General features: G+C 42.4%; 2 protein-coding genes across 4 annotated transcripts in view; one reads left to right on the top strand and one right to left on the bottom strand.

Moving 5' to 3' along the window:
• The window catches only part of LOC124065158 (proprotein convertase subtilisin/kexin type 4-like), a 163,381-nt gene extending 155,543 nt beyond the window's left edge, over window positions 1-7,838 (bottom strand). The window contains exons 1-2 of the mRNA XM_046400308.1: window positions 7,667-7,838; window positions 2,953-3,128 (exon numbers count right to left, since the gene is read on the bottom strand). Of these exons, the coding sequence (XP_046256264.1) occupies window positions 2,953-3,128; window positions 7,667-7,838 (348 nt within the window). The remainder of the gene's footprint in view (window positions 1-2,952; window positions 3,129-7,666) is intronic.
• Window positions 7,764-26,006, top strand: mms22l (MMS22-like, DNA repair protein). Of its 3 annotated transcripts, none has more exons than XM_046400292.1 (26): window positions 7,764-7,889; window positions 9,228-9,419; window positions 9,685-9,810; window positions 9,919-9,971; window positions 10,879-10,966; window positions 11,111-11,288; window positions 11,573-11,666; window positions 12,040-12,170; window positions 12,336-12,449; window positions 12,538-12,714; window positions 13,123-13,179; window positions 13,284-13,403; window positions 13,808-14,043; window positions 16,256-16,472; window positions 16,556-16,845; window positions 20,333-20,514; window positions 20,773-20,923; window positions 21,646-21,785; window positions 22,362-22,504; window positions 22,852-23,008; window positions 23,147-23,292; window positions 23,989-24,200; window positions 24,383-24,549; window positions 25,048-25,144; window positions 25,317-25,484; window positions 25,670-26,006. In XM_046400292.1, exons 2-26 carry the CDS (start codon window positions 9,247-9,249, stop codon window positions 25,743-25,745), a joined length of 3,693 nt encoding a protein of 1,230 aa, XP_046256248.1. In that variant the 5' UTR covers window positions 7,764-7,889; window positions 9,228-9,246; the 3' UTR covers window positions 25,746-26,006. The 3 variants fall into 3 exon arrangements, with proteins under 3 accessions (XP_046256248.1, XP_046256247.1, XP_046256246.1); XM_046400291.1 differs by lacking the exon at window positions 7,764-7,889 and adding an exon at window positions 8,510-8,615; XM_046400290.1 differs by lacking the exon at window positions 7,764-7,889 and adding an exon at window positions 8,532-8,687.
• The last annotated feature ends 183 nt before the right edge of the window (window positions 26,007-26,189 follow it).

Raw genomic sequence — 26,189 nt, 5'->3', positions numbered from 1 at the left:
TAATACCTGTAAACAATGCAGTATCATATGATGTAACTTTTAACTAGGTCGGCTAGATTGTAAATAAGCCTGCAAGATGAGACTTTTTTTTTTTCCTTTAATCAGCATGTAAAATCAAGTCGCTGTGCTGTTGTTCTGTGCCGGCGTAAAGTGAAACAGAAAATCATCTATTTTAGATTGCGATCAGACTGTTTTTTTCTTGTCATTGTGTGTGAAACCCTGCACCTGTAATGGCTGCCATTACCTGCCTAGTCAGAGCATCTCTTTCTCTCTGGCTCGTAATGACTGCATTACACCACCACAGCCTTGGTAGGAGATGAACTCACCACTGTATGCCAGCAATCCCAGAATCCACGCCAGCACTGCCACATAGCCATAGTAATTACAAGCACAAGCTTCCTTGGTGCTTCACGTTAGTAGTGTTTGTTTATTTAAATATTGTTCAATTTCACAGCATCTTATCTTATCGAGAATGAGGTGATTTACCCTCAAATTCAGCTGAATGCTGACAACCTATAAGCTGTCTTTAAACATTTCCAAATGAGCAAAGTGTAAGCAAGAGAAAAAATGAGCGTGGATAGATAAACTCCCTGACTTTGACGCATTTAAAAATCATAAAGCCCGACAGAAAAGGCTTCAGCGGGTCTGCTGCCGAAGAGGTACCTGCAAAAAGCAACTGCAGTCCATCACAGTAAATCTGTCCGTGTGGCATGAAGACATCATCTCAGATTTTTTTTTCCTTTGTTTTTCTTTGTATTTTACAGTTGCAAAATGAATATGTCAAGTCTGCACAATGGAGAGACACAATGACATTTTCTTGGATGCTGTACACTAAATCAAAGAGACCAACAATATGTTGAGTGCCAGCATGGAGACATTTGATTCCCATTCCGCTCATGCGGCATTACCGCTGGAATGCCAGCAGACATCACAATCCTCCCAAGCTGGCGTTGGGCTTGTCAGACTTTTCATTCCACTTCAGTGTTTTCAGAAACAATACATGTATCACAGCACATTGTAACGTGTCGGCTTCTTCTTGATATTACAATTATTTGTGAGAGGTTTGACTTAACAAAGGCGATTTAGTGTCAGTGACATTTAGCATCAGCCTGTGGCGACAGGCAGGTAAAAGAAGCCAGTCAGCAGATTGGACCTAGGGGGATTGTGAAACTGAGGGTTGTCTGAGGCTCTTTTCAGGATATGGTGTGCTGGGTTGGACACCTTATTAACACACCAACACGTTTACTGCATATCCTTGATAATGGACTGAACCACAACACAGCATCATGTCCCTGATTTCTACAATCCTACAAGATTGTTGGAACATTTGACAGATGTCAAAGCAATATGTACCAACAAAACTAGAGTTACTGCAAAAAAGCATTGCATAGCAACATACACATGCACAAGTACACTGCCTCATGTAAATCGGTAAATGTGTTTGCTTTTGTTTTGGTCATACAAGTGTTCACTGCATTCAGGGACAGCGATGTATAAAAGAGCAGAAAACAATGCAGGGAGAGGCAGAGGTGTTTGCGTGCACACACAAGGGACAATGAGGGAGAGACAGGCAGAGAGGAAGACAGAAATGGGGGTGGACTGTCCAATACACTCCTGATAAAGGTCAAAGAGATGTTTTATTCATGATCCAGGCAGCAGCAGCAGTAGCAGCAGCAGTAGCAGCAGCAGAGGCGCCAGGGCCAAGGTTGAAATGAGCTCGTGTCCCCGTTCCCCAGAGCCAACGCTGCACATAGCCTCACACCAGGCCAGTGGACACTCACCGTAACTCTTATCAATAATGTCAAAACACACACACACACACACACACACACACACATACACACACGCACACCAACCATCAATAAGTTCAAACCACAGTTTTTGATTGCCTGTCATGACCAAAAATTGATGGAGGGATATACATCTGCTGCCAAAGAACAAAGTGTAATGCGCTTTAAATGAATGAAGCGCAGCTCAAACCTTTTATGTGGACTCTTGGAGATTGTAGGTGTGATGTAATCATATTTTCTCAGATTTCTCCCCCTGTAGGGCTCTATCCAATTATATACACAACTAAGAAACTGGAAAACACTGTATCAATATAGATTGATTTAATTCATTAAATGGGTCTGTCATTGCAATGTAATGGTAAGTAATTTTATGGATCATCCTCACTGTGGAGTATGTGTTGATTCGGTTGTCTTTGCGTTTGAAAAGGAGAAGTTAAATAAAAGAATCCCTTTTAAAATCCTAATTATAACAGAGCACAGCAGAAATGGATGTTAATTCATAAGGGCTCTTAATTTTTAAATCTTTAATTGTTAACCTTACATAAGAGAGAATCAGAAGAAGTTCATTTCAAAATATCTTCTGCCATTGAACCATCTCTTTGAACTTGCTCTTACAATAAAAAGCAGAACTACCATACTCCACCTCACCAAAACCTGCTTCGAGCCCTTTTTTCTTATTGCATTTTCTGAGGGAGCTGACACACTTTCAGACTCACCAACCAAAGTAACCTTTAAAGTATTGATGTGGATAAATCACATCTAGTCTTCTGACAAATGGAAAGATTTCAGCATGACAGATTAAAACCCAGGCAAATAGGTAAAGACCCAATCATCTCCAAAGACATTCGACTGGAGCCTTATCCACATATAAGACTTTCTCACTGGTGTAAACTAAGGTTGTTTGAATGGAAGTGTGTGCCTTTCTGAGTGCATGCCTGTGTGTCACTCAGTGTGGACAGCCTACACTATGTGTCTTTGATCAGATATGAAATATTCAGAAAGGCTGCTGTAATTTGATGAAAGTCAGATATCCTCCAAATAGGAGACTGAAGTCAGCACTTTGGCAGCTCTTAAAAAAGGTCCTCAGTAACCGGCTTTAGAAAATGTAAATTACAGACCCGTAGGAGGAGGTAAAAAACAGGGGTTTTAAACATGCACCGACCTGTTGTATGAACTCCAGACCGTGCTGCTCGGCCAGAGCTCTGGCAGCTCTGATGCCTCCGTCCATTTGCACTGCATAGAAGACATGGCGGTTGGTCCCATGATGCCCCTCTGTGGTCACCAGTTTCACCTGCAGCAGACAGCCAAGCACCAGCACAACTGCACTGAACATGGAGCCTTTAAAACAGAAAACAAAACAAAACAGCTTTCAAACAGTAAAGAAAAAAAAGATGCATTTTCTTATAAAATAATTTCATGTCAATTATGTGTGTTTTATGACACTTTGGCAGTCTTAGCCCACATTACAGCATTCCATCACGCTGTAATGTTTCTATGATCAAAACTAGTGTGGCACAGTAATGAAAGCCTTCCACAATGTTGAATAAGAGTCACACAGTGCGGAAAAGCATGGCAGTAAGACTGCATCTAATGATGATTCCATTTTCAGTTAACTGCTGTTGTTTTTCTGATAAATAGACTAATTGTTTTGTCTATAAAAAGTAAGGAAACAGAGGAAAAAGCCCCGCATGATATATCCAAACAACGTATTTTGTCTAAAACCCCAAAATATATGATGCATCAAAACAGTTTCCCTTCAATTTTTCAGCTCTACAGTTTTCAGCTTCATTTTCCTTTTGTAAGCTGATAGGCAAGCATCCCTCTGGATGTACTCTCTCTCATTGGTTCTTTATAATTAAATCTAAAAACTGACATTGGAAATGTCTATATTAGAAAAACACAAACACCTACGGTTTTAAATATTTCCATAACACTCTAAATACCATCTAACCACACAAATGAGTTTACAGTGTGGGATTCAGCATCTCAGCACAAACTATTGAACATTGGCAATTGTGAAACAATTTGCCCACAGCCACCTCCTCTGTACTTTTGCATGAAGTCCACAGTGGCTGCCACCTACAGCATGTGAACCACCCACCTGTAGCCACAGAGAGTGAAACGTCCAGGAGAAATGTTTCACCCAGTGCGATGAAAGCTAGAACTCTGGCATCAGGGGCCCCAAGCGAGACAACACACTCTCTCCAGTTCCCAACCCACACGTTTAATCTCCTGGCCTTGATGCAAATGCTTCTGAGAGCAGAAAAACAGTGGCGCTCTCACTGTGTGAACTAACTTCCCTCTTTAAGCAAAACAGGAACTTTATCAGTCTTTTATTTATGCCTGCACTTTTCTGTGAACGATGAAGGAACAAAAAGTTGTCACCTCACTCTTCTCAGTGTCTCCTCAACAAGAAAAACACTGAATGCACTGTTGGAAGAACGCAGGATTGAAGAACATTACTTAAACTCCCACTCGTTATGCAACTAACTGCTGATCCATGAGGCTGCTCAGTTTGTTTATACATGAGTTGCACTGAATGTAATTTGAGAAGCAGTTATGTGTATTTCTGTGTTTTGTGCACATACATGCATCTCCTAAAAACAAGTCTGCATGTAATTACAGCTGCAATGATTGGTTGATTAATTGATTAGTCAGTCATCAGAAAATGAATTGTCACCTCAACTCACATTTATAATGGTGGTTTGATCTATGAAATGTCATAAAATGGTGAAAAATGTCAATCAGTGTTTCCCAAAGCCAAAGATGATGTCCTGAAATGTCCTGGTTTGTCCACAAACCAAAGCATAGATACTCAGTTTATTGTCACAAAGGAGTAAATAAACAAAAAATATTCACATTTAGGAAGCTGTGGGATTTTTTCTTAAAAGAATTTCCTCAAACCAATTAACCAATTATCAAAATAGTTGGCAATTAATTTAATTGCTGACAACTAATCCATTAGTCGTTGCAGCTCGTTCCAGCATCTCAAATACGAACAGTGGCTGTTTTGGAGTCATTCTTCAATGATATTCAACTACATTTCAAGTTTTTAAACTATTATTCAGATAAAACAAGCTATCTGAAAATGAAAAGTAGAGCTTTTGGAATTGTGGGCATTTTTTAAAACTATTTACTGACATTGCATCTAATTGGTGTAAATACAGAACCTGTCGTGCACATTGTTTTTCTTGTACTTTTTAAGTATTTGTGACATTTTTCAAAGAGTAAAACTCCAAACCAGAAGATTAAGATCTCTCACTCTCTATATTACTCTGTATGTTTATCTGACGTCCCTTCAAAAGCAAAGTGCCTCCTCCTGCAGCATTTTCACCCCAAACAACAGGCATTGCTGCTGACCACCGTTTAAAGTCTACAGCATCATTCAGCTCCAATCTCCCAAGCCACTGATTGAAATCAATAACCTCACTTGGGGCCCAGGCCCCAGTCAATCCCACCGAGGTGCAGGGCCAGCAGCATACACCTCACCCAGCGAGGAGCAGGCCTCGGGCAGAGACGTAGCAGACAGGGAGAGGGGGAGGGAGAAGGGGAGGGCACGGGAGAGAGTACAGGAGAGCCACATTGAACAGTGTCAGGGCCTCGGGGCCTACTGGGACGCTGATAAAGTACCTGGACATTTTTATAGACAAACTACTTATTTCCGTCCTCATATCGCTTGGGAAGACTGATAACTTTATATTCCTCTCAGGCAGAGGAATGAAAGGGGGGGGGGGGGCTTTCAGGAGTTTAATTGATCAAACTGTAGCCACAAGGGTTTTTTTTTCTGGAGATAAAAGGGACTAGCACTCTCCTCTATACAATACAGAGATCTTTTAGAAAGCAGACCCAACGAAAAAAAGAAAATGTAACTCATTATGCAAAGTCATTAAAGGCCTCTGACTATGCTCCTTATAGAGGGGGAGTTAATGGTGGAATTGTGTCGTACAGGGTTTCTAGAGGTCAAGCTACCGGTCATAGGATAACATTATTTTACAATGTCCAGATTATTACTCCAACTAAACCATGGATGGCTGTTTTGAAGTCACATTCAATACTATGGCTATTTGCAGTGTCTGAAAACAGTGAAATATCATTTTCTTACTGCTCATAAAGCAACGTGAAAAGACATGTGAGATCTTTCATCTAGAGTCCAAGGATTTAAAAAGATAAAATAAGAGAGCAGGAAATGTCTTTAACTCGCCGAATAAATCTATCTCACCAATAAACACTGAATATAACTTCACTGTAATACTGCGTTTATTGTCAGTTAAAGAATTATCACAACACGTATCATCAGCAATATGGCAACATAAGTGCAAAGGGTGACACAAGTAATTGAGATCTCCTGACATGGGCTTATTTTCATGCTGTTTGTTCATTACATAGCTTTTGTTTACCAAAGGTGTTCCATAGTGTTGCCCAGAAGGCATTAACTCAAACTGACGAGTGGATGGAACGTTCACTGTCACTGATAATAAGCTATACAAATCTTTCCTTTCCTTACTATTGTTGCTCAGATACTGTTCAGATAATTACAAGCAGCCAGGTCAGAAAAACAGTTCACATCAGCCTCCCAGGTGTAATAAAGAATCAGAGGAATTGGGAATTTTTGACAGCGACAACATTTCCCACTTGGTGAAAAGAATACGTCTACAAATCAGCTACAAAATGGCTGCAAAGCTGCCATAGCTGGCAGTTTTATCTTAATCAGATCCGGTATGAAGACTGATAAAATCTGTTAATCTAATGCAAAGGAAAGCATAAATTGTTTGTTTGTATTTGTCTTTGTTACTTTTATTAAAGCAAAAGCAGCCAATTTAGTCTTTTTACTGGTGCGACTACAAAGTTAGAGGCAGGGGGAACCATCTTGGAGTAAACACTGCAAACATGCAGCACAAACCTATACCAGCAGCTGTTCTGCAGGTGACCATGACCTATGACCCTCTTGTAGGTCAGGATCCAAGAAAGGTAATACATTTACATTATCACTTGAACAAAATAAACCTACACTCCTGCCTGTGTGGGGATATACAGCCTGCATTAGGCTGTGGATGTTAGCTCTGTTACATCATTTAGTGCCAATCAAAACCTTTTCTGATGTTAAATATTTAGAGTTTATCAGCTGCAGCTAATGGGCCTTTTTCATATCATCCAATCAAGACATAAAGGAAACTGCACCTGTCGTGGATGGTGTATTTCTGCAAAGAAAGTTTGCAGCAGTTAGACTAAAAGGGATGGTAGTGTTCTCAGGCTTCCACACACAAACACTTGGGTGAAACTATAGCGCATAGCACTTTATATTTATTATTAAACTCTTTTTAATTTGACTTGTCTGATCCCTTTAATGTATTTGTTTTGGCTTCAGAAAGCATAAATGTTTCTAATGGTTGTATTTCATTTAGGTCTAACAGGCCCTGATTCCGTTCATGCATCTGTGTGGAACAAAATTTTTCAACAGATCCTCTTTGTAGTGTTCTGTCAGTAGTTCCCTGTATGTTAGTTACAGTATTCCCTTACACATAGTCCACTGAGTATATCAGAAAGCCTCAAAAAGCTGCAAGAACATAATAAAGTTCCACTGAATCCATTAGGGATCAAATTCTTTCATATTTTGATAACAATACAGAAGGATGAGGTTAATTTCTAGTAAGTGCATCCTGAGAATGGGCTGAATCAAGTTTCCAGTAGTCAGATTGTTAGTCCTAAAAATTCACAGAAAATTCAACCCGGTCCAGTGCATCAAAACGTGGAAACGAGACTACTCTGAGGGCGAGGGGTGGTGGGGTGAAACAGGTTCAAATCTCACTCCCTTCATGTATTACAGTGCACAGAAAGGACTGAATGGGTTTGGAGCTAAGAAAAAAAAAAACATTTACCTTTCTCATCCAGGCGACAGAGCCTCCACACAGACGGACTGCCTCCTGGTGAAAGCATAGCAGGAGGTTGATGCGTCGTAAAGAAAAAAAATCTCCCGACGCGTCCATTTTTATTGTCTCCACTGACTCCTGGTAATAAAACGTGCAAAGCAGAGCATGCAAAACGCCGCATTTATCGAGCATCTCCTCACCTGACACGTCAAACGTGCAGAAATAGCGAAATGTAAGTCGATAAAACGAGCACATCCACGGCGTGTGGTCGAAGGGGGATTTTGTAAAGATGTGAGAATGCATTAGAATGCAAGAAATGGTGCGATGGCGAGAGGGACTATTGGGAGACAGATCTGCATATGGAAATCAGGGTTAGCGTGGATAAAATTCTACTTAAAATGATGCACTGTTTTTTACTATTTTGGGCGGAATCCCTGCAGTGAAACTGAGGGGGGCAAAAAAGTCTTTAACATAAGTTAGCCTAATAAGTCAAGACATGGCGCGTACCCTGCTTCAGTGCAGAGGAGCCCTTTATGTTTAATGGTAGTAAGTTAAGCCATATTGGGAATTCGTCACGTGTGTTTTGTAACGTGTGACATAAACTAGAACTCTAAATTAGACTAAATACAAATATATTAAACTAATTAAATTGCCCACTTTCTCTCGAGGCTAAAACAGAGCTCAGCGCTGTCACAGATACGGGACACTGAACTTGTTCCTACAACCTCTCGAGAAATAAAGACGTTGGAATAAGACTGCTGGACAACGCAAATACCATAGCATGATACCCTACTGGAGAATAGCGACAATAAAGGAAATTCGGGGCAGTGACATCTCTTGTTCCCTGTCTAGATATGACCACACCCACTATGAAACTTCAGACCAATCATCGGCGCGGATTGAGTGTGCGCATGCGTGCCGTGAACGCGCGGGATAGACTGAAATCCCAAACAGCGGGGTAATGACAACAGTGTAATTTTCATGCTTTGCTTCAAATTTACGAAGAATTACTCCACATAAGAAATATAAGGTTTGTTCATGTTTCCATAATGTATTTGTGGTGACGCCACTGTGTTTAGTTTCCATGTTAGAAATCCTGCTATTTCAGTTTCACGGTACAGACTGCTATCTACTAGCTGTCCTTTCATTGTTAGATACTAACGTTAGCTACTAGAAACATTAGCATAGTGATGCTGTGATGCTTTATTTACCTGCAAACACACGCAAACATTGTAGAGAGAATTTCTAAAATTCCTGCGTGTAATTGTACACACTGTTGTCCTGAGATACATTTGTAGTAGGTCGCTTGTTATCTACGATATGTGAACATGACTAGTTTTGAAGCAAGGCTACGTCAGTTGCCAGATTTTGACGGATAGTATAGGCAAGTTAAGCATCACGTATGTCAAAGAAACAGCTGTCTGCTGAATAATGGCAGCTCTCTGAGAACATCGTACTTAATTTTACATAGTTCTAGCGTGTTTACAATATGTAACTATGTACATTCTATGTACATTCTGTTTAATAATCTTGTTATGTGTCAACATGTTGTCTACCTTTGTCTTTCAAGGTGGTACTGATTTTGCAGCATGGCAGATGACTTCAGCCAATCCCTCACCCCACCGGTTTCTCCCTTTGCAGCAGACGGCTTATGTGAGCTGATAGCAGCCCGACCGCCATGCTTCTGCTGCTCTGAAACAAAGGAGGACCTCACTGGAGCACTCTCCACAGAGGGATACATTGCTAGAGGATCCTTGAAACGGTAGAGTTACTGTCAGTTCACCATTATGACCAAAAAAAAAAAAACAACTTAGAGGTCAACAGTTTTCACTCTACATAGAAATGGTAGTGATGTCATTTTGTGGAAATGCACATAGATTTGTTTTTATTTTCAAAAGTCAATTTTGATGGTTTGAGCACAACAGCTGAAATTCTAGTCAAGCCCGTTTTAATGGGATGGCATCCGGCATCTCAGTGGCAGAAAAATCTTAAAGTCTTACCCGACTGCACCTACGTTGACTCTGTAGGCTGCTGTTGCGTCTTGACCCCACTCCTGCAGAGTATGAGACAGACACTGTGGAGCTCTTTGGCTTCCCCTGGGTAACAGAGACAGCACTGGTGGAATCTACAAAGCTACTCTTCGGTTTGTTGAGGTAAACCAGATCTCGGTTAAGTTTGTTTTTAAAATAAACAACAGTTTTAGTGTTAGTTAATGTCGTTATATCTGTGGCTAATCTCAGTTGCTTGTTGTTGTATTTCAGACAACAGTTTTACAGGCTGGAGACCTTGGTGCAGTCCAGCTCACATGACTTTGGTGAGGTTGAGCAATATGTAATCCATAGTTGGTATTCATGTCACTCTTTTGTATACACAGTGAATCTTGATTTGCTTACATAAACAAACTTTTATGCAGATTGGCAAATAGTTAGATGGTGACTGTAAACTGTTAATTCTGCTTTTAAAATGTGAAATACAGAGTGTATTCTAGCATTCATTTACATCTAGAAAGGGAAGCAATCTGAAGAAAAGTTACATATGCCTTCTTAGACATTTCAAATTACGAACTTGAAATCATTTTGGTAGATATGTGGGTTGACCTCAAGACCTTTAAGTTGAAGGGCGGTTGGTCTCATCACTGAGCCACAGTGTGAGTCAGGAACATTGCTTTGTGCACAGCACTATTTGCCTTAGGAGAAGTCTTACTAGCCAAAGACCATACACATACACCACACAGTATGTGCATACGGCTGCTAAAGTGCAAGTGCTGAAAGAAATTTAAGTCAGCTGAATTGTGTGTTGTACTGAAATTTGGCAATGTGATTTTAAATCTGATTAAGATTTAGACATTGAGGTTAAAGGGATAACATTCCACACGTTTACTTGCATATTAGAACAAATTGAATATTGTTGATAGTACAGAATAGTTTAAAACATTGAGTGTAAGTAGCCCAATAACCTTTGAAGTGTGAATTCAGTTTCTGTGTTGCATGTATGTTTATCTGGTTGACCAAAAAAAGTTCAAAAGAGCAGGGATGAATTATAAAGATAATAATATGCCTGAATAGTGTGCTTTGCTTAAATGAGCAATATAATTAATCAGCTGTTCAGCTAATGAGTTTACTATAAATATGTTGTTGTAGTCATGCCAGATGTCTTAAATGATGAGCATGTTTTACATAAGATTTAGGAATATGGCCCACAATGTCCCTCATGTGTTATAGGTCAAGCGGGCAGCCTCCACTATGAAGCTGAGGACCTCAGACAACAGTGTGTCTCATTTCTTCAGTATGTCAAAGTCTTCATACACAGGTAATGGTATGTGTTAAATGTCAATAGTGGTACTGCTAATTTAAAGGTTGATCCATGTCTATATGTTATAATGTCATGTGTCTGTCTACTTTTACTGCACTTGTGTGTTTATTTGGACATGCATGCCCTTCTGTATCTCTTCAGGTACCTGGAACCTTTGGCCTCCCTGGATGGAGGGCATTCACACCCTTATGAGGAACAGGAGGCTCTGCTCCCCTCTGCTCTTCTGGAGGAGCTGTTTGGCATCACTCTCTTAATTGGAAGACTCAAAGACCTGCCTGCCAATGTTCAGAGTGCCTTTACTATTTCTAACCAGGGAAAGGTGTGTGTAATACATAGGCATCAGGTGTTGCTGTTATTAAGGAGACAGACCTCTGAAACAGATGCACCAAAGTGTGGATGGCACAAGGGTAAACAAGCTTTATAGAGCAAAGGAAATCATACAGACCGTCATGGGGAATGACTCATAAGACCTCAGTTTTCGTAGCCCTTAACTAAGAGATACCAACACTTGCAGCCTTTTGCTATAACTTAGGAAAACATTGTGAAAATAGTGGATTTTTCTGTTGTTGACATTAAACTGGGTGCCCTGTATTCCTCCCACAGATTTTTCCTCCCTCTTGGCATTTGTTACATCTTCATCTTGATGTCCACTGGATGGTCTTGGAAATCCTTCATCTACTTGGTCACAAGATGCAAGGTATGTGTCTGATCCTTGCAACAGAATGTTTAGACAGGAAATGGAAACTCAAGAAATGTCAGGTATGACTTGTTATTTTGTGGCTTAGATACATTGACTGTACCTGTAATATTGGAATCCAGTTTATTGGAAACGCTGTAAAACCAATGGAGGAAAACCTCATGCTATCATGAAAATGTGGAGTTATTGCTTAGACAGTTCTGCTGAGACAACATTCTCCCTTCATACCACACAGTTTAAAGGACTGTACACTGCCTGGTATGAGATCCCTAACAACTAGCAGAGTGGGCAATAATCCTCAGACTTGCAGCTCAGCGTGAGTCATTATCATGGAAACAGTCTTTTTCATTATTTTACCTGTTCTTCTCTCCAGGCCAGGTGGTGTATGCCCACCAGTTTGTGAACCTGACGGGAGAGAACCTGACTGATACCAGCCTGTTTGAAGAGCACCTGTGCAGTCTGCTGTGTGACCTAACTGGTCTGGCCATAGGCAAATACAGCAAGGTGGGTGGCTGGCCACAACTCCTTTCATTTTGCTCTTTAGATGCACTAGTGGTATTTCAAGGTTGCTTTTTAGTTGGAAAAAGTGCAATTCTGGTATTGAATACTGTAATATTGAACACATTATCACATTTAGTACTCGGTTAAAAGAGTCCTGTTGATTTTTAGGTGAGGCCCACAGAGGCACTGAGCAGCCATCACTACCTTTGCTCCTGCACCAAAGAGCTGTGGGTTCAGCTCATGCACCTTCTGGAACACAGGAATAAAGTGTTGCACACTCAGGTAACACAAACACACACGCATATCCTCGGTGATACAATAAAACATGACTCTGTCCATGCCAAGTTAACCAACACGTCTCTCCCTCTAGTCTTTCTGGTGCTACATGAACTCACTGTTAAAGCCCCTGGTTTCCGGGAAGCCATCAGCAGAGCAGTTCAGTGGCCTCCCTACACACTGTAAGGACCCCCATGGATTCACATGGTGGCTGGTCACTCATTTAGCAATCTTAGGCCAGTACAGTCGTAATGGCACACTCCAGAGCGAGGTAAGAAACCCACAGTATAAAAGGATTTTTCACAGGGTTACCACCAGGAAATACTCTGCAGTGCTTTTCTGACCATGAAGTTTGGGTTGAAGTTTATTTTAAAATTATTTAAAGTGGTATATGTTATTATATATGCTATATGTGACATTTTGCTACTTCTCATCATCAAGAGGCCTCTGCAGTTCTAAAATCAGTCTTGAAAATGAATTTGTTCTGACACTTTCAAAAAAGATGGTGACAAGGTCTCTGCATTGTCGAGGCATGGTATTTGCCTACATTAGTCTTAAATATGAATTCAGGGGACACACTGACTTTTCCTTAGTTATTTGCACATTTACACTAAGATTAAAACATTCAGGTGTTCATTATTGTTTTTAAATGTTTCTTTTTTTTTATCTGCACTTACAGAAACATCTGGGGGATAATTGGACTTTTGTGCAAGAACTGCTCAAGTTAACTTGCAAGGTTAGCATTGTTTCGAGTTGCTAGTTACACAATTACACAGTAGTTTAATGTTTTTTAGGAGAAAATTAATCTGTGTGTGTGTTTGCATCTGTGTGTGTTCACAGGGAGGTGTAGCAGAGGAACAGGTCAGGATGCATGTCCACTGCTGTCTCACTCTCTGCTTGCTGTGGGAACCGAGCACCAGTGCTGTCTCCACCCTGTGGGACCACTACAGCAAGAATTTGGTGAATACTGACCTTTAGAGGAAACATGAAATGTGGTGGTGACTAATAGAGTAATACAGATGAAAAAAGTTGCTCAAACTTGATATGTTTTCTGATTTTCCTGATCAGCTCTACCACAATCACACCACCTTTACCTTGCTTTTGTAAGATGAATGAACTAAATTTGAGATGTTATATTCTTTAATTTATTTGTCTTGAATGGTCAACTTCTGTTTTGTTGTTGTAATTTTAATATATACTATATGTAATCAAGAGGTTTTTGCTTATCTGTGATCTTTTCATTTTGTGTAGCTTTTGATTTACAACATACTGTATGCATTCTTTGTTATGCATCTATAGAGACTAGTGGTGTAATCATTTTACCAAGACCTGCACAGTTACATTCTATGGTCCTTCCACCCCAGAGTGCTTCATTCACAGTGCCCTGGCTTGGGATGTCTGGCATGGGCACATTGTACAAGACACCCCTGGCTTTGTTGGAACAAGCCCGCAGCTGCTGCTCCCCCTCTCAGCTCCACTCTCCAGGACACACCCAGCTGTACCGTTCAGCCAACTCCTTCCACATCTTCCTTCGAGTGCTGGCCCTGTGCCTCGCCCAGGACAGGGCTGGTGGAGTCCCACAGAGACAGATCAAAGGAAGGTAAGGATGGATAGAAGGCTGGAAGGTTTTGCAGTTCTTGCTCCTTCCTCGCTCAAAAGTAGGTCTCACAACCAAGCAGTTAATTCAACACCACATGGTATAAGTTTTATGGAGGAAGAAAAAGATAAAAGGGAAAACATGGAGTAGAAGCTGTGAGAAACTATTATTAATCAGGACTAGGCTTTGTAGGATTCCCTTTTCCCCTTGATCTTCTAATGTGTGATGTGTTTTAGTGTGCTGTTTGGATTTGTGGGTGTGTGTGTAGGTGCATACTTGCATGAATACACAAACAACATGTGTGTTTGCACACTAGAATGCATTTCAGTCTTGTTTGTGTGAGTGCCAGGTGCACCGCAGTCTCCCAGTGCGTCTTTGATATTTACTCAGACCCCCCAGTGGAGCAGGTGTCTCAGGAGTCAACCACCTGCTCTTCAGCACAGGCCAGAGCCAAGGAGCCTCCTACTGATGCATGCACGCAAACACACACACACACACACACACACACACACACACACACACACACACACACACACACACAGTGCACCTGCTCCCTACAGCAGCGACATGGTTTCAGAGTGAGTGAGGCCATTGGATATAGGGAAAGTGTGTCTTTGTGAAGAAAAGTAAGAAAGAAGAAGGATAAGATCACAAGCTAATGTGCGCATGAGGACCAAGTGCTGGACCATCCTATATCCCAGGCCGGCTGGGCGCCAGAGAGAGGCATCCATAGATAAATCCGCCTAATGACTTCCCTCTGTCTGGAATGTGCTCAGTAGCACTGCAGACATGGGGGCTAATTAGCTAACGAGCGTGGCGGTTAATTCGCCTTAACGAAGCTGTGTTGGTTTCCAACACGGATAGAGAAGGGAGCTTGGGTGGTGGGGAGTGGGGAGATGTGGGTGGTAGGCAGTCTGGCAACAGCTAGACTGTGCTGGGACAGATCCAGATCCCCCCTTACCCCTACCCCCCTTCACCTCCCTCACCACTACCTCCTCCCCCTCAGGAGGCGTGCTGACTGTATCGCTACAACATTTCGGCATCGTTCCTACTCCTGGCTGGGCTCTGCGGGACACCCGCGACGAGCTTGTTGATCTCCAACGCCGGGAGTTAGGAGCATCTGCTTGCCTCCGGAAAAAAAAAAACTGTCCGGAATAAACAAACAGACAGACAGGTTGGGAGAACACAGAAAATCCCCACTGCTGCTTCCCAGCGTGCTGCTTATATCCCTGTTACATATTACCCATTCATCTATTTAAATCTCCCTCCCCTCACACTCTGACCGCATGCTTGACCACCTTCTCCTTTTATAGCCTTCTGTGGGTGTAACTAAGCTGATTTTGGTGTTAACCTGGTCTTTCTCTGTGCTTCACTCCTTTATATCAGTCATACTTCTTACACTGAGTTTGTCTTGGGATGCTCACTGTTTGTGTTTTGACCCAAACAGCAGCTCTACTCACCTGTGTGGGCTGCATCTGTGTTTGTGAGGTGGGGTGTAAAGGGGGGCGGCTCCAGGCTTCAGAGTTTTCCTGCCAGACGGGCAAACAGCAAGCTGGATGTGTGGCAGTGCGTGTGTGTGTGTGTGTGGTTTTATTGATCTCACTCTGGTGTTGCAGTAAATTGGTTTGGCTGTAGAGAGAGGGACCAAGCGCCTACTGCTGTGTGTCTGAGTGTCTCTGACATTTAACATGATCTTTAAAGGCATTTCTCCACAGTGCCCGCAGGATCTAACAGCGTGCTGGGTGAGAGAACCACCCAGCACGCTGTTAGATCCTGCGTACTCCCTCTCTCACTTTTTCTTTCTCTCTCACCAACATGCACAAACACACACACTCACACATACTGGCTGGGCAGCCCAGCCTCTCCCCTGGAGCTGAGGGGGGTGATGGAGGCAGGTGGTGTGGTGCACAGAGGGGTTGGAAAGTTCAGATAGTCAGCAGTCAAGGTTTAGGGTTTCAGAACAACAAATCATATCTGAAGACTTGGTCTTGGTCAGTTGAAATAAAATACATAAATAAATAAAATCCAACAAAATAAACAATTAAGTCATTTTGTTGCCTCAGATTAAGTCATAATGTAGTTTTTGAGTGGATGCTTTAATCTTAATCATGTCCCTACCTCAGACTCATTTCCTCTATATGACCATCTCTTGTGACACATTTAAAAAAAAAAAAAAAACTTTGTCTCTTCTGGCCTCTCTTGTTTATATTTCCAGGATTTATTCCAAGTTCTCCTCAAAGAAGATGCAGGAACTGTCAGAGACGGGTCTCATGAACTTCCTGCTGTTGTTCCTGGTGGTGGCCAGGCAGGTAGACTTGGAGGATGTGGCCAGCAGAGCCTGTGAGCTGCTGGGATTGCTTCCTTCAAACTGCCCCACTGGGCACCGCACCTTGGTCTGGAGGGGACAGCTTTCACTCCTGTTGTTGTTCCAGGTATGTTTGTCAGTCAGAAATGAAGGAATACAAGAATGCTTGAATTCCCCCATTTTTTTGGCATAATCTGATATATTTTTCAGGAGAGGGGTCTGGATGTTGGCGCACAGGCTAGATGGCTGGCCTCTTCCTTTACTGAGATGGCCAAAGAGTTTTACAGTAAGACCACAGAGGTCTCCCGCAAGCTTGCCCTCTGGGGACCCCTTGGCTCATACCTGGATGGTGTGGCTGAGGTGTTCGAAATGAGCACCAGTCTCAGCCAATCGGAGGAAAAGCTGCTCAATGAAGGGTTTGATTGGTTGTTGCCCGCTTGCCGTCTTTCAGAACTGAATTCTGCCTTGGGATTTCTGCAGATCATCCTTGCCCAGCTCAGGTGAGACCACTGGTATAAATACTCCCAGCTATCTCTCACTTTTTCCCAGTTTCTCTCATTCTTTTCTGTCCCTGATAGCTGTTCCCTCACAGATGGTGGACACATTCAGACAAATGTTTTCTGGCCAAGGCCAAGCTCAGCTTTTATTAAAATCTGATAAGTGGCTACAGCAGAGGAGAGTGATCTCATCGGCTCTTCTCAACTGTGCCTGGAGTCCACTCACTTCTCATACTGACAATAGGTGAATTGTGCTGTCAGCAGGAATGAGTGCATGTAAAGACCCTGTGTTGCATTGAGGCTCCTGTTAATCTCACTAGACCTAGTGGCCCCCAGGTCACCCTCACCAGGTGCTGGTGGAGCTCTGAGTAGAGTTACAGGCCCAAGGGATTCTCCATGGACCCTCTGTCGTTATGGGGACGGCGGCGGTTCTGTTTGTGTGTTGAGAGACTATGGTCGGTAGGATGTCAGGATGGGTTCAGCTGTAGGACACGGGTGTTCGTTACACGATCGACCCCAGCTGAAGGTCAGAGATCCACAGCTGAAACAGTGTCTGTTTATGTGGAGAAGAAGAGGCGGGGACAGAAGTGACAGTAGATACAAATCTGGTCTGTGAGAAATGATGTTTGGTCTTTTACTGATTCTCAGTTAAATCTGGTGTTTAAAAGCAGAGTGTCACCTTGCTTGCTAGCCTGTAAGTTTGCAATATTCGTTTCCTTTCCGATGAATGCATGATGATAGCAAGTAGTTCTTAATATGCTTAGAATTACCTAAAACAAGTACTTTAAACTTTTTGAATCCTCAGTTATGCCGAATCTTCAAAGTGTACCGGTAATTGAAATCTCGTTCAAATGTAGCCATGTATGCAGTGTCAACACAACTGTGCAGTGGAAACCAAGTGCAATGATTGCTTTCATGAAAATAAAATGAAGTGAGTACCAGGGCAGAGTATAATTTAAAAATGTTTGATACTGCTGTTTCAGTTCTGAGTTTCAGTTTTTAATGCCTGAACAGCATCAGTTACTGTAGCTGTACAACAACATTGTTTAAATAAAATACCATCTAAAAGGATTATTATAAACCTGCGTTCATTCGTTTTTGTTGGCCTCTTGGAGCACCAGAACAAACTGTAAACACAGTATGTGTATATTTGTTGTCATATGTCTGGCTACCTGGCCATGAGTGTAAACTCAAATGCCATCTTCCTGTAAGTAGCTGTAACTAACTAACTGTAGCGGGGTTCAAGTTGCAGGCTGAAAAATTAATTAATAATTAATTTAATTAAAAGCAGAAATACACTTAAATGCTCCACAGAGCTAAAGGAAACTTTAAAGTTTGGTGGCCATCATCTGTGGGTTTAACATTACGAGCAACCGCTTTCACATTATGCATAGTCATTTAATCAATTGTTAATATAAAAATATTGTTTTGATTTAAACTTTTCAAAGATTAGAAGTGAAGAGTACAAATCTGCGCTGGTATTTTACTCGGTGCTGTGGACACATCTAATCAGCCCCACTAAATTGCTCTATTTCTCTATATGCATGTGTTTTCCAAAATAGTTTTTGCACCTCTAGAAATATACTGTTTGTCTTTACAAAGCACTGAAATTATTACTATCACTTTATAGTGACTGCTACAAAAGGTTAATAACTAAGCTGAAACACTAGAATAAGGACATTGTAAAGTTAAGTGTTGCAGAGCCCTCTGCACCGAATCATGTAGGTGTATGATTGCTTAAATGGTTCAGTGTCTATGTTCCGCCCCCTCCACCCTGCATTCACACACACCAACCCACACACCAAAAGTGAAACACTAACCTACGTGTGCTCCTCTCTTATTTCTTTGCCGAGCTCCTGTAACATATCTTGTTAGCTTGGCTAATTCCCAAACTTCCCATCTCAGATGTCAGGGTTGGAGGGCACACATTTGCACATTAATGGCCAAGGAGAGAAAGAGAGAAGAAGAGAACTCCCAGAGGCCCTATGTGTTATGGCCAGGACCACACTGACCCATTTAACCAAAAAAAAAAAAAAAAAAACATGCTCTCTCTTTCAAATCCGTCCCACCAAATTAAACATAATTCTTCAGCCTGGCAATTCTCGGTATCTCTTTGTGATTAATGCCTTTTCTGTGACACAATTAATGGGCAATTATGTAGCCTGGCAAATTTAGACTGTGCATCATTATGTCTACTGAGAGCCGTGTGGAATCTGCACACATTAAGAGAATTATTCTGCCAATGGCTGAGGCGGTGGAGGGTCCGAACATTCACTCTTGATAACCATCGCCATGGTGCTGAGGCAAGAAGCCAGTCCCAAGCATAATTTCTCAGTTTTATTCCTTCCCATGATCCTCTACTGTGGGAGGCGTGGGGTTGTCGCTGGTTGATGAGGTGAGCTGGCATTGGCACACCATGTTGGATCTGTTTTTGGTACAAACAATTAATCCCCATCTCCTCAGCTTGAAAAAATAGAAACCTCCATGTGAAGCCTGTCTGTTTGTAAGCATTAAGACCTTTTATCAGATACTGCACATTACTTTCCAAAGTCAAGGACAACTACTGTTATGATAATCTTGGTAACAGTTACACCTATATTCAGAGTATTTGATGTGTTTAGGGAGCTGTATTTTACTTCATGTGTCTGTATGTTGGCTGCAGCTGGGGAAAGGGTTAAACGGGGTCCCTAATGGTGTGCTGGCGTTTAGTGTGTGTGTTTGTGTGTGCACACTGTAAGAAGGAGGATTAAGTGGGGTCTCTGACGATGTCTTGTACAATGAGGGTTGATGGGTGTGAAAGGCCCATTCCGCAGTAGTAACGAGGCTAATGAATTCAGACTCTAATCGATTGTCTCAGCTCTCTCTGGATTAGATGCAACCTTGCTGGAAGGGAAGGCGCTACTGAGATCTGTGTGTACATGTGTGTACCATAGTAGCAGACTAGCGTGCGTTGTGGTTGTGTGTGGGGGGGGTGTTACTAGTTCTTTTCCTCCTTACCCGGCACACCTCAACCCCGCTTCCCCACACCCCCATCTGGGCGAATGAGGGGGACAGGAGGATCATCTCCAGTCTAAATGAGATTACAGCTCCTTCAGCTGCTTATCTGGGCTAATACCAGCCACTGTGGGGCTGCTGTAGCGGCTGGAGCCAGGGCCAGGGATGAGCCAGAAGAGCCAAAGTATAGTCTGTGTACAGGGGATCAGCATTAGGCTACACTCTATGCCTATAATATCCTCCTCTCTTTCCCCACCTCTACCTCCACCCCGCTCTGCTCCACACTGTGGCGCACTGCTGCACCCAGTAATCCCCCAGGAGGGAAGAGAGGAAAAACACATGAAGAAGGAGTTAAAGAGAGAAATAGGAGCAAAAGGATTTGAGAAAGTAGAGGGCGGAGTTGGAGGATATGGGTGTTGTACACTGTGTTTGGATTTTGCATGGGATAGATTTGTTTGTCGGTTGACTTTATGTATGTGTGTCTGTGTTCTTCCAGACGGGTCCATCAGCACAGTGTCCAGTCAGCACCTGCCTTGGCATGGGCTCCTGCTTCCACCAGTGTGGTAAAAGAGCGCCACCTAGCGGTAGCAGCGGCACTCTGGGCGCAATTCTTTCCCTTCCTGCGCAGTCTACGCCTCTCTCAGACCCCTCCAGCACAGCTGGCAGATGCTGCTGCAGGTCAGTAATGTCCACCCGGAGGAAAAAAGGCATTGAGTGGAGGGAAGAAAAGGCTGGAGGAGGACATAGTGGTTAGTGGGGGCTGGTGTTTTGAGTTTATGCCAACGTTTTGCATGAATCCAGAGAATTTGAAAGGTAGTTTGGCTGAGAGATGAACATTAATAGTTATGGTAAATCAGGACACATGCTTACACTTTTGCACTGCATTTGCATGTACCAACTTTCTAGTAATTCAGACAAAAATTTCATCTTCCTTAGGCTTCACCCTGTTGGCCTTTGATCTGCCCAGCTCTGCCCCCCAGGACCTTCAGCCCAACCCAGTCCAGTCCGTCATGCAGTGCTTCGGCTGGGACGACATGGTCCACCCACTTCTGGTTACTCGCTACCTTCCCCATCTGCTCCAAAACAGGTACTGTTTAACCTTTAAGATGTACCACTTGTGCCTGTACCTCAGTCACACGAAGCATTTTTATCACATCGCTCCTGATGGGAAAACATCAGGTCAGTTTGGCAGAGATGATGTACACTTCTGTGCCGCTCTGATATCAACAATGAGCGTCCTTGGTAGTATCAACATAGGTTTTAATAGAGAAATTGCACCCATGCCTCTAAACGGAATGCAAAATGCAGTACATCTTTAAAATTACACTCAAGGGTACCAAACAATGTGACTATTTCACCCTCACAGGCCCTCTCCTCTAAGGTGCACACCTGAATATAAAGCCAGGACAAGGACACCCCTTTTATTTATTGTTTAAGAACACCTGCCTGCCAAGTCTCGATTCAGTGCTGTATGAGCTAGCAGCAATACATGAAAGTGTTATTAAATTACAACACCACAGACAGAATTGTTCATGTCTCTCTATCCTTCTTGGCTCATTATTAAAAATGTGTGTGTCAACTCTGATGGGAGTGTGTTTTAAAGTGATTTTTTTTTTTGGGCATGAATATTCTTAGAAGACAAAAATATAACACAGTGAGGCATAAAATGTGAATTTTAAGATTGACATTAATGTTAAGTGTGCTTGATATTTTTTCATATATTCATTAACAGCAAGGATCAGAACATCCAATAGCTGTTAATAATTACACAGTTTACATTCATGTAAAATGATTCTCTGTCTTTTTCAGTGAAGTGGTGTCTAAGCTAAGTGGTGCTTCTTCCACTGTTGTGTCTGGTTCGGCACAAAGCCTGTCGGTGCGAGCTTGGTTCCGCTGTGTTCTACAGCAGCACCATCAAAAGAATCCAGATGGATCTGACAGCAGGACAGGTAATACATTAAGTTTTTCATATGATAAATAAATAATCAATACATTTTACACTGGGGAAGATGAACTTAGATACAGGTATATATGGATTGTGTATATATTTCTGGGATATCATGGAATTCAGAAAGGTGTGTCCCAGACAGTATAAGTTGGAAAATTTGATCAGCTCTTTGGGCAAGACTGGAGGCGTCAGGGATCTTTGCAAATGGCACGTACTCACTCATATGCAAATATATTTTACAGCTTATATCACACACAGATAACTTTGGTGAAAGTTCAACAGTGTAGAATTTGGTCCAGAACTTTTTAACTCCTTCAACACAGAACTGAAATTTAAAAAAAAAAAAAAATCACAATAAAATAAATAAAAATAAATATTCTGTGTTCAGTATTTTGCACCAGCCACAGAGTTTGGAAAATGTTGCTGTGCTCAAACACAGATCCTGAAGCTTCATGATCCCAGTTCCACTCAGAACTGAACAGATTTCGTAGAGAATATTTGACTCTTTATATTTACCTATTTGTCTTGTATTAGAGATGAATGACAGAAAGCCTTATGAAACCTGCATTGTTTCCAGGCCGGGCCATGGAAGAACAGCTGAGTGAACTGACCCGGCTTGTGCTGAGGCTTCCTGAGGTGGACAGTCTTTTGCAAAGAGCGGGCCTCCAGCCCACAGCCACCAGGCCAGAGGCCACTTCAGTCCTGGAAATGTTTGTTAAGGTAACACATACTCACTGGTGTCACATATATTGTGGTCAGCAAAAGTAAACCATGTACCTTTGAGCTTCTGGAGTAGATTAGTCTTTAAAGAAGTACTTACAGTACAAAGTGTTTCTGTAGAATGTTTGATTTACGCTTTAGCCTCCATGAGATGTTTTTTCCTTAGTTTATGTATGTATAAGACATTTAGTATTCAACATAACTTAAAACGTAAAATTTATCCCTACACCTTTACCCAAGTCTGCTCAGGATATCACTGTTATATCTGGTCTCTATTACGGTAACCTATATTTACATGCAAAGATTTCCATAACTGTCTTTTCTTATCTGCTTTCTTGTGCTGTCAGGCTGTGGGCAGCGTATACAGTGGACTGCAGGCTTTGTCTGAGCGTTCAGCCATGGTGACCAGAGCCCTGGATTACATTGGGGACATCATGAAACACATTAAACCATCCCTAGTCAGCAAGAACCAAGAGGGACTGCAGCTGGCCTACTGGGCTGTTGGTGGGTGCAGAGCCCATATACTCTATACACTACTATATTCAGGAGTACTTCGCTTCTTTAATTTTACAGTGCAGTGCAAGGTCACAGACAGTCATCACTGTCTCTTTGAGTGTCTCTGTTTTGTACTGTTTGATTCAGGTTGCATAGTGAAACACTGGAGCCCCCTGCTGGCTACTACTAAAGCCCAGCAGTTGCTGTTTCGCATTGTGGACGGACTGCTGCTTCCCCACAACCTCACACAACAGGACAAAGCACTCAGGGCCAGTCTGCCTCTGTATCTACAGGTTAGTTCAAACATGCACTATGTAGACAAAGAACTGGGATGGGGCTGTTTTTCAGGGGTTAGGCTGTGCCCCTTACTTCCAGTGAAGGGAAATCTTAATGCTTCAGTATACCAAGACATTTGGGACGATGCTATGCTTCCAACTTTGTGTGTGTGCGCGTGCAACAGTTTGGGGAAGGTAATTTTCTATTCCAGCATGACTGTGTTCCAGTGCACAAAGAAGGTCCATGGTTGGATGAGTTTGGTGTGGAAGAACACACCAAGCCTTAACCTCAACCCCATCCAACACATTTGGGATCAACACAAACAGAGATTGTGAGCCAGGCGTTTTGGTCCAACATCAGTGCCTGACCTCACAAGAGCTCTACTTCATGAATGGGCAAACATTCCCACAGAAACACTCCAATATCTTGTGGAAAGCCTTCCCAGAAGAGTGGAAGCTGTTGCAACTGCAAAGCTGTCTGAATATTTAGAATGTGATGTTATTAAAGTCCCTGCTGGTGTAATGGTCAGGAGCCCCAATATGTCTATATAGTGTAAATTGTACAATGAGTACAGTTGGGACACACAGCAGACGTAAAAGTGTTATGAAAGAGAGCTGAAATCCTAATCAAAACCCTTTCATCACTAATTATCACTCACTGTGTATAATTGGTTCATGTTTTCATTCTGATACTTTGAATTTATTCCCCTGCAGGGTCTGTCTGTGGCTTCCAGTGTGGCTCAGTCTCAGGGTGTCTATCTGAAGCAGCAGCTCCGCTCTGTTACTCGCAGATATCTGGATCATTTCCTTCCCGCCTCACCTTCCATGGGCATCGTTGCCAATCACCCAGTGCTTCTTAGTGCCTGTGAGGCCAGCCCAACCACGCGACAAACAGTGCTAAGAAAGACCATCCTGGAGGTGCTCTGGTAGGTCTTTGGAACTGGGATGTTGTTTGCCAGGCTCCTGCAAACACATTTTTATTTGACTGAATTTTAATCCTAAGCACATTCTTGTTGATCTGATTTCCTTTCTTCCATCATGTTTCTCTGACACCAAGAAATTCTTTTTCTTCAGCATTATTGGAAATGTCCCATTTTCTTTATTACAGCGAGAGCTTCCTGCAGTTTAAAGGTCATGCCCCTCCGCCTCGACTAGCATCAGTCCTGATGTTTCTTTTGGAGCTTCTGAGACGAAACGGCGACTCAGAGCCTACCTTTCTTACTTTGCCCCTCCCCTCTCTGCTGCGCTGCGTGATGCTGGTCAACGAACCGCAGGGTAAGATCATGCTGCGCATATGCACATAAAATAATCCGATGGGTGTAGTTTTTCTACACTGTGCTTTTCATATTTTGGCACAGAGGGCATCCTTTGGTTCACCTAATGTGGTCCAGATTGGTCTTCAGAATATCCTTGTCTAGCAATCACAAACACGCTCTGAGTAATACCGGACTGCTCTCCTTGCTCACGAACAAAAAGGAAGACATCCCTTAGTGTCAGAGCAGTTTTTAGAGGGAGAGTTGAGACATTCCCTGGTACTCACATTATTGATTCAAGCCAATCCTGACCAGCATGCTGTTCTTCTTTAATCTTCAAAATAAATCTGAGAAGGCCTGCTTTTGTTGCAACTTCAATATCAGCTCAATAAATGATATAATCATAGTACTTACTGTTGGCAAGATGGTTGCAAACACATCCTTACTGCAAACAATTTTCATCAGTCCTTTATACAGAAATGATTACTGAAATGTTGGGGGGGGGCGGGGTTCTGTCCAGTGAGGAAGATGAGCACAGATGCCTTACAGCTTGTGGTGGAACGATGTGCTGCTGCATCTACAGAGGGGCCGTGTGACCAGATGATCACTGTCTTAAGGTAATGAACAGTTATGCCTCACAATAAATAACCACACCTGTATCAGAGCTGTATGGAATTGATTCACACAGCTCTGTTAAAAACGCCCTTGGCACAGAATAAACTATCTGTATTACATAAGAGCCTGTTTCATCCTTCATTTTTACTGTTTGTGTAATCTCAATGCTCCTAGGTCGTTTGTGGAGGAGAATGAGGGAGTCTACGACAGGCAGGTGTACGCTGTCCTGGAGACGGTGGCTGTGTTAGATCCCTCTGTGGTTCGAGCACTCATTCCCAACCTGTCTCTCAGTCTGAGAAACACTGAACACAAGAGAGGACTGGGAAAGAACATTGCCTTGAGGTGAGCACATACATGAATCACATCACGCAAGCCACGTAGACCATTTTCATCGCCTTCAACTATTTTTACTCTGTCTAGACAATGAGCAGCTGTTACTGAACTGTGACTATTCTGGAGCTGTATGCTTTTTTGTTTTTTTGATGTGTCCACTAATGTGACTGTTCTGACATCTCTCTGTGTAACAGGAGTGCATATAAGAAGTTGCTGTGCCTCCTTGGGGAGAGTGGACAGGCAGAAATAACCAGTCTGGAGGCCGACTGAAAGCGCTTGTTACTCATACCAACCTTCTTTTTAACATGGTGCAACAGGCTGGAAAAACACTGTATTGATGCATGGAACTGTGATCCAAAACACCTTATCAGCTGTACTTAAACTTACAATGTCATATGAAGTATGCTCCAATCATGGACTGTGTGTCTAATATCACCAAGTTGTACATAATGTAGATAATGTAAAGAGAATGCAGCTTTTCATCTTGGCAGATGCAAAAGAAAACGTGACAATAAATATGAATGGGTTTATAATCGTCTCCACAACTTTTCATTTAAGTTCTACAGTGCAGAATGTGAGCACTGAAGTGAGCAGAATGTTTGTGCTCATACCATCAGGTGCTGGATCTGTCTCTACTCAGTTGGCACTCTGAATTACAGATTTGATGACAGTCGTGGGCGAGCCCAAAGAGTTCAGGAAAAAAAAAAAAGAGAG

Source organism: Scatophagus argus, chromosome 9 (assembly GCF_020382885.2).
Source record: "Scatophagus argus isolate fScaArg1 chromosome 9, fScaArg1.pri, whole genome shotgun sequence".
NCBI classification, from domain to species: Eukaryota; Metazoa; Chordata; class Actinopteri; family Scatophagidae; genus Scatophagus; species Scatophagus argus.
Note: the sequence above shows the minus strand (reverse complement) of the source record. Positions and strands in the feature narration are given on the sequence as shown.

What these genes read in the sequence shown, in the direction of transcription:
- mms22l (XM_046400292.1), top strand. Translation starts at nt 9,247, where the DNA reads ATGGCAGATGACTTCAGCCAATCCCTCACCCCACCGGTTTCTCCCTTT. An exon ending in ACCACTACAGCAAGAATTTG is followed by an intron (nt 13,404 to 13,807) that starts GTGAATACTGAC and finishes CTTCCACCCCAG; the next exon opens with AGTGCTTCATTCACAGTGCC. An exon ending in ACCATCCTGGAGGTGCTCTG is followed by an intron (nt 24,201 to 24,382) that starts GTAGGTCTTTGG and finishes TCTTTATTACAG; the next exon opens with CGAGAGCTTCCTGCAGTTTA.